Source organism: Bos javanicus, chromosome 23, assembly GCF_032452875.1.
Source record: "Bos javanicus breed banteng chromosome 23, ARS-OSU_banteng_1.0, whole genome shotgun sequence".
NCBI classification, from domain to species: domain Eukaryota; kingdom Metazoa; phylum Chordata; class Mammalia; order Artiodactyla; family Bovidae; genus Bos; species Bos javanicus.
Genome location: NC_083890.1, coordinates 28,898,967 through 28,906,551, shown reverse-complemented (window position 1 = coordinate 28,906,551; position 7,585 = coordinate 28,898,967). Strand labels below are relative to the sequence as shown.

The window sequence follows — 7,585 nt, the reverse complement described above, 5'->3', positions numbered from 1 at the left end:
TTCTGCCATAAGGGTAGTTGTCCTCTGCATATCTGAGGTTATTGATATTTCTCCCAGCAATCTTGATTCCAGCTTGTGCTTCATCCAGTCCAGCATTTCTCATGAGGTACGCTGCATATAAGTTAAATAATCAGGGTGACAATATACAGCCTTGACATACTCCTTTCCAGATTTGGAACCAGTCTGTTTTTCCATGTCCAGTTCTAACTCTTGCTTCTTGACCTGCATACAGATTTCTCAGGAGGCAGGTCAGATGGTCTGGTATTCCCATATCTTGAAGAATTTTTCACAGTTTGTTATGATCCACACAGACAAAGGCTTTGGCATAGTCAATAAAGCAGAAGTAGATGTTTTCTCTTTTGCTTTTTCGATAATTCAGGGGATGTTGGCACTTTGATCTCTGGCTCCTCTGGTTTTTCTAAATCCGGCTTGAAAGTCTGAAAGTTCACTATTTAAGTACTGTTGAAGCCTGGTTTGGAGAATTTTGAGCATTACTTTGTTAGCACGTGAGATGAGTGCAATCATTCAGTAGTTTGAATATTCTACCTAGCAAGAGGGGAGGGATCAGGGCAAAGTCCCAGGTCCCTGGTGGGCGAGCCGCTCAGGATCTCAAGGTCAAGGGCGGTGTCTGGGGCTGGGATGCTCCATGTTGGGGATTCCCCTTCTCCCCGAGTTTCACTTTCTCTCTCACAACCTGTGTCGAGCTCTCCTGCCTAGACACTCATGATGCGGCCCCAGCTCTCACTGCCACTGGGTGTTCAGTTCCTAGAAAAACCAATCAGCGTCTCCGTGGATCCAGTTATAAAGTCTCCACCGACCCGCCAGGACTCTGCTTCTTCCCAGACCCAGAGGAAGCGAGTTATGAGGCCGCGAACCCTCCTCCTGCTGCTCTCGGGGGTCCTGGTCCTGACCGAGACCCTGGCGGGTGAGTGCGGGGTCGGGAGGGAACGGCCTCTGCGAGGAGGGGCGAGAGGACCCCCCGGGAGTCTGGGGGGCAGGACCCCAGGGAACAAGCGACCCCGACTCCCCTGCCCAGAGCCGCCCCCTCACCCCGGTCCCGTGCTGTCCCTCCCTTGCATCCCGACCCCCCTTTTCAACCCCTCCGGAGTTCGGGCCGGTCTTCGACCTCTTCCATCTCACTGGCCCTCCGCCCCCTCCGCCCTCCCGGCCCTATCACCTCGGACCCGGACCCGCGCCGGGAGGAGGTCCGGCCGGGTCTCACCCCTCCCCGCCCCCAGGCTCCCACTCCCTGAGGTATTTCTACACCGCCGTGTCCCGGCCCGGCCTCGGGGAGCCCCGCTTCATCGCCGTCGGCTACGTGGACGACACGCAGTTCACGCGGTTCGACAGCGACGCCCCGAATCCAAGGGAAGAACCGCGGGTGCCGTGGATGGAGCAGGAGGGGCCGGAGTATTGGGATCGCGAGACGCGAATCTCCAAGGAAACCGCACAGACTTTCCGAGTGGACCTGAACACCCTGCGCGGCTACTACAACCAGAGCGAGGCCGGTGAGCGACGCGGGCCCGGGTCCGGGTCACGACCCCCATCCCCAGGGACCGGCGGGGTCGCCCGAGTCTGCGGGTCCGAGGGTCACCCCAACATTGCGGAACACACCCGACCCCCGCCCGGGAAGAGCTCGCGGGGACTTGACGCGGTTTCATTTCAGTTTGGGTTTAATCACCGCGGGTGGTCGGGGCGGGTCAGGGTCTCACAATATCCAGGCGATGTACGGTTGCGACGTGGGGCCGGACGGGCGTCTCCTCCGCGGGTACAGTCAGGACGCCTACGACGGCAGAGATTACATCGCCCTGAACGAGGACCTGCGCTCCTGGACCGCGGCGGACACGGCGGCTCAGATCACCAAGCGCAAGTGGGAGGCGGCAGGTGAGGCGGAGAGATTCAGGAACTACCTGGAGGGCACGTGCGTGGAGTGGCTCCGCAGATACCTGGAGAACGGGAAGGACACGCTGCTGCGCGCAGGTACGAGGGGCGCGGGGCCGCCCTGATCTCCCCTCGGGCTGGAGCTGGCTTCCCACGAGGAGAGGAAAATGGGGTCCCTGTGGAAACAGCGCCCCAGGTTCTTGTCAGGAGAGGAAGGAAATCCGCCCGGGTTTTCATATTCTGTGCAAGACCAGTTGCCCCACTTGTCTGAAGGACAATTAAGGAATCCAGCGTCTTTGAGGAAGATGCAGGAAACAATCCCTGAAATAGCTGGTCAGCGGTGCCCTGTGACCCTGGCCACCATCTTGTGATCCATGACTTTCTGTCTCAAGGCCTGTTCTCACCCTGAGAGCATCTTAGGAGGCCTGACTCCAGCTTTTCTGAATCATTCAGCCTCCAGCGGAGTCAGGACCTTTAGTCTGTATTCTCCCCCTCACATTTTTAGAGCTCCTATCCTAGTCTCTCATTCTAGAAATTTCCAAGGACTAATATAGATCATCCGTGATCTCTGAGATGATGCTGTTGTGCTGCTTTTTTCAAAACCATGCTCCTGAATATTCTGTAGCTCAGAGGGTAAAAAAGTTGTTAATACATCTGGGGATCTGATGTATAGCCTGGTGACTATAGTTAGTCTTGTATTATATACTTTTAAATTGATCTTAATCATTCTCATCATCCCAGTCGAATAGATGCACACATAAGGTAAGTTGATAAATATATTAATTATCTTCATAGTGTTTCATATATTGTGAGTTTTCTTGTCTCAGTGGGGTTTCAGTCTGAGGTAGACCTTTACCTGCCTGGTTACTGGAAAGTACCCTCCACACACATGGGGAGTCTGGAGCTGATGCTAACATTTTTCTTTTCTAAAGCACTTGTGAATTATGCTTCATATATCAAAGCAACATGTAGTACACTCTAAATGTGTACAATTTTTGTTAAGTATAAATCGGTAAAGCTGGGTAAAAAATCACTGTTCTGTTCCTTCTCAGGGTGGTCACATGATGCTGCTTCAGTGACCCATGGAGGTAACACAAACTGAATTTTCTGATTCTTCCTCAGACCCTCCAAAGGCACACGTGACCCATCACTCCATCTCTGACCGTGAGGTCACCCTGAGGTGCTGGGCCCTGGGCTTCTACCCTGAGGAGATCTCACTGACCTGGCAGCGCGAGGGGGAGGACCAGACCCAGGACATGGAGCTTGTGGAGACCAGGCCTTCAGGGGATGGAACCTTCCAGAAGTGGGCAGCCCTGGTGGTGCCTTCTGGAGAGGAGCAGAGATACACGTGCCGTGTGCAGCATGAGGGGCTTCAGGAGCCCCTCACCCTGAGATGGGGTAAGGAGGGGGTTGGAATGGAGCTTCCTCTCAGATAAAGCAGGAGCCCTTCAGGACTCAGTTCAGCAAGGTCAGGGCTCAAGCTGAGGTCAGGGCCTCTTCCCTTGCCTCCACAGAACCTCCTCAGACCTCCTTCCTCACCATGGGCATCATTGTTGGCCTGGTTCTCCTCGTAGTAGCTGTGGTGGCTGGAGCTGTGATCTGGAGGAAGAAGCGCTCAGGTAGGGAAGGGAGGGAGGGATCTGAGTTTTCTTGTCAGAGTGGGGTTTCAGTCCGAGGTAGACGTTTACCTGCCTGGTTACTGGAAAGTACCACATGTGGACACACATGTGGAGTCTGGAGCTGATGTAACATTTTTCTTTTCTAAAGCACGTGTGAAAATGAAAGACAAATTTTTCGCCTTCCTAATTCCAGTTAGGGACCAGGCTTCTAGCACTTGAAGGTCTTTGATGAGGACAGACCTCCAGGAGGGCAGATGGCCCAGTCTTTCACGTCTTCCTTCTCTATGTTCCTGATCCTAGCATGAGTTTTGACCACAGTTCCAGAAAGTTCTGTGGGGTTTGGGACTAGGGGTTGCTCTAGGATCTCATGACTAAGCCTTCTCCCTGGCCTCTCACGTGATACTTTCTTCTCACAGGTGAAAAAGGACGGATCTACACCCAGGCTGCAAGTAAGTAGGGAGGGGGTGATTCCTGAGACCCTTGTGAGGGTGCAGACAGGAGGCCATGTGGGACTCACCCTCCTCAAAGTGCCTTCTCTAGTTTCTCTCCTGTGGGTTCTGACCACGTCCTGGTCTTGTTCTCCCCCAGGCAGTGACAGTGCCCAGGGCTCTGATGTGTCTCTCACGGTTCCTAAAGGTGAGACCCTGGAGAGTCTAGATTGGAAGGAGCATTGGAGCAGAGGGGACACATTAGGCCTGGCGGGGATCTTTGAGTGGGACATGTGGGCATGTGGGGTGCTGTGAAAAATGTCAGCCCTTACATGACTGACCTGAACTGCTTCCTGATTCTTTTCTCTCACAGTTTGAGACAGCTGCCTTGTGGGGACTGACTGATGCTGCATCCCGCTATGTGACTTCAGATCACCGGACACCTCTTTCTGCAGCTGCATCTGAATGTGTCTGTGCTCCTATTAGCATAACATGAGGAGTTGGGGAGACTGGTCACCCCTGCCCACCGTGCCCCCTCCCCACCCTGACCTGTGTTCTCCTCCCTGATCCACTGTCCTGTTTCAGCAGAGACGGGGCTGGGCCGTCTCCATCGCTGTCTTTGCTTCATATGCACTGAGTAATGATGTCTTATTTCCTCTTTGAAAATAAAATCTGTATATATATGAATCTGTTTTTTCTAATTGGTGCCATGAAGGGGGATTGGATAATAAAGGTGAGGATTCCTAAAGTTTGAAAGAGGAAATAAATTGAAACACTGAGAACCTTCCAGATCCATCCACAGGTTTGCTGTGCTGAGTCAGCTGCAGGAGGGACAGGAGGAGGCTGTGAGGAGCTGAGTGTGGACAGGGCCTGTGCCCAGTCAGTGATCAGTGCCTGGTGGGCATGCATGCACTTCCCATGCACCGCCCATTGTCACTCCTGGGCTGTGTCCTCGTCTCCATTTCATTGTCCTTGTCCCCTCAGTAAATCCTTGTCCCACCAAGGACCTGTGATCATGGACTCAGAAGTCACCTGGGCCTTGTTGTATCTCCAAGACCATGGACAGGGTGCTTTTCTTAAACGGTTAGCCTAGGATCAGGGCTTGGACCAATCCTGAGCTACTGTCATTTTTGAATGTGTTTATATTTTGCTTATTTAGTTATTGCTATTATTGTTGGTGGTGTAATGACTGTTATTTTTCATGTGTAGAGTCCTGGTCTGATTCTTCTCCAGGTGACCCCATCTCTGACAGTAGCAGGGGTCACTTTGCCTGTCACTGTCCCCACAAGTCCAAGGGGACCATGCACACAGGATTCTCAGTGGTTCCAAGAGAGAAATTTCAGAGCCATCCAGCTCTTGCCCTCCTGAGATTTTGCTGGTTTCTTCTTTCCAACTTTTCTCCATCTTTTTAAAGGAACCACGTGATGGAACTTGCAAAGAGGAGGGACCCAATAGTTTCATATCTTGACTTAATTCTTGCTGGGTTTCTCTCTTCTCTGCAGTCTACCCCCTCTTCTGCCCCTATCTTCTAAGGCTATTGTTGGCTCCCATCTCAACTCATGGATTTAGAAAGTAGAGTCTAATAAAATCACAGCAGGTTGAATATAGGAGCCGGAAGCGAAGGATCTTCCTTTCTGAAGAGATAAAGAGCCTTGTGTGTGGTGTGCAGGCTGATTGGTGTGGGAGGGAAGGGAGATCAACCTTTGTGAGTAAAATACAGGCGGCACTGAGGTCAGTGCAAATGGATGTTGTGCTGTAACTGCGAAGAGACAGCCTGTGGCCTGAGGTCACATCAATAAAGACACAATATCTGGAATAGGGAAGTGCTTTACTGACCATTCAGTGAACTGATATTTGTTGTGTGACGGAGACATGACACACTCTTTTGCATCTAGAAGAACCCAGTGAACTAACACCAGACAAACCTTGTCTGCCATGTGCAGTGTTCTAGGGGGAAGGGGCAGAGCATGACTATGAGCCTAGAAAGTGAGGGAGTGTTTCCCTAACAGGTTGGTAAGTGTTCTGAGGAAGGTGACCCAGAGTATGAGTGTGTGGGGACAGGGAAGGTGGCTGTGTTACTAGGGTGGAGAGTGGGCTTCACTGAAAAGGTGACCTTTGAGTAAAGATGTGAAGGACATGAAAGAATGTCCACAAGGAGGCCTAGGGGAGGTTCTCTCCGGGTAGAGGAGCCTCCAGGGCAAATGCACGAGGGCAGGAGAGTGTCTGTGTTCAAGGGAGAGCCAGGAGGCAGCTGGGGCTGAAGGAAAAGGAATTGCGCTCAGATCCCATGTCCGGCCAGATCCTGTGGGCCTCCAAGATGTTAAAGGGGGTTGATTTTATCTCAGTAAGCTGTGGAGTCATAGGATGATACAAACAGAGGAGGACCTGCTGTGACTGCTCTCTGGAAGCATCAGCCAGGCTGCTGTGCAGAGTCAGGAGGTGAAGGGCAAGGGAGGCGCAGAGGAGCCTGAAGGAAACAGCGCAGGGTCCAGGGGAGGCTGCTGCTTGTCTGGGGTGTGAGCAGGGAAGATAGTGGTGAGTGAGTGGATTCTTGATCTATTCTGAAAATGCATTTTACAGCATTTCCTAGAGGATTAAATCTCAGTTACGAGAAAGGGTGAAGAAGGACTGCAAAATTTGAGATTTGCAAGTAAACATGGGGCGCCTACAGTGGGAATGAGGGGACTCTGGAAGGAGCATGTTTCAGGAGGCATCGCCATCAGCATTTGGTTTAGGGACGTGGCAACTGAGTTGTGTTTACTAGTCTAGGGTTTAGGTGAGATGACTTGACTGCAGAAATAGATGGAAGTGGTGACACCATATAAATGATGTTTAGAGCCTTGAGAACAGATGAGGTCACAGATGAGGGGAGAATTGGCTGCAGAAGCAGAGGGACGAGGACTGAATCCTGAATCCCCTGCACTATGGGAACTGATCAGACCACACACCTGAGCAGACAGCACCATTCTGATGTCTAGATGGCACATGGAAAGGGGTCCTGAAAGACATGAAGCAATGTCTTTTACATGCACCCCTCTTAGAGACAGAAGGTCTGGAATAGACTTATAGCATGGTCGGTGCTGATCTTCAGATCGGACGTTTCATAGCAGGAACACAGATCTGGATTCCCACACGGCTGTGCACCAGCCTCAAATGTATGGCTTTTTCATAACAGACTCCCGGACTCTGAGCCCTACACTCTAGATGGTGGATCTGGGAAGAATCCTGAGTACTTTGTAACAATCTCTACAAGCAGTCCTGAGCAGACTGGGATCCACTGACTTTAAAGATCTGAGAATGTTAAGGTGGGGAGGGGTCTTAAACACACATTTAAATGTTTTTTTCCTGAGAGGAAAAAGACAAAACATTTGGTGCGAGATACATGTTATTTCTGCCATGTGCTATCACCAGGCTGAAAATTTAGGAAATGATTATCAGCTCACCATAAAGAGAGTCCCTGAGTTGCTAAGAGAGTAGATCTAAATTTTCTCCACACATGCAGAAAAGGTAATTATGGGACATGATTCAGTTGTCAGATAATGCTATGGTGGTGATTATTTTGCAGTACAGAAGTGTATCAAATCAACAATTGTATACCATAAACTGACTCAGTATTGTATATCAATCATAATAAAGCAGAAGGAAAAGTCTCTGAAT

General features: G+C 51.1%; 1 protein-coding gene across 6 annotated transcripts; it reads left to right on the top strand.

The window, feature by feature from the left end:
- Positions 1 to 731: 731 nt before the first annotated feature.
- On the top strand, positions 732 to 4,615 carry LOC133236935 (BOLA class I histocompatibility antigen, alpha chain BL3-7). 6 transcript variants are annotated; one of them, XM_061399226.1, is made up of 8 exons: positions 732 to 925; positions 1,239 to 1,508; positions 1,705 to 1,980; positions 3,004 to 3,279; positions 3,396 to 3,500; positions 3,917 to 3,949; positions 4,089 to 4,136; positions 4,302 to 4,615. In XM_061399226.1, exons 1-8 carry the CDS (start codon positions 862 to 864, stop codon positions 4,304 to 4,306), a joined length of 1,077 nt encoding a protein of 358 aa, XP_061255210.1. In that variant the 5' UTR covers positions 732 to 861; the 3' UTR covers positions 4,307 to 4,615. The 6 variants fall into 6 exon arrangements, with proteins under 6 accessions (XP_061255210.1, XP_061255212.1, XP_061255211.1 ...); XM_061399227.1 differs by having other exon boundaries at positions 816 to 925; positions 3,917 to 3,953; positions 4,093 to 4,136; XM_061399228.1 differs by lacking the exon at positions 4,089 to 4,136 and having other exon boundaries at positions 801 to 925.
- The last annotated feature ends 2,970 nt before the right edge of the window (positions 4,616 to 7,585 follow it).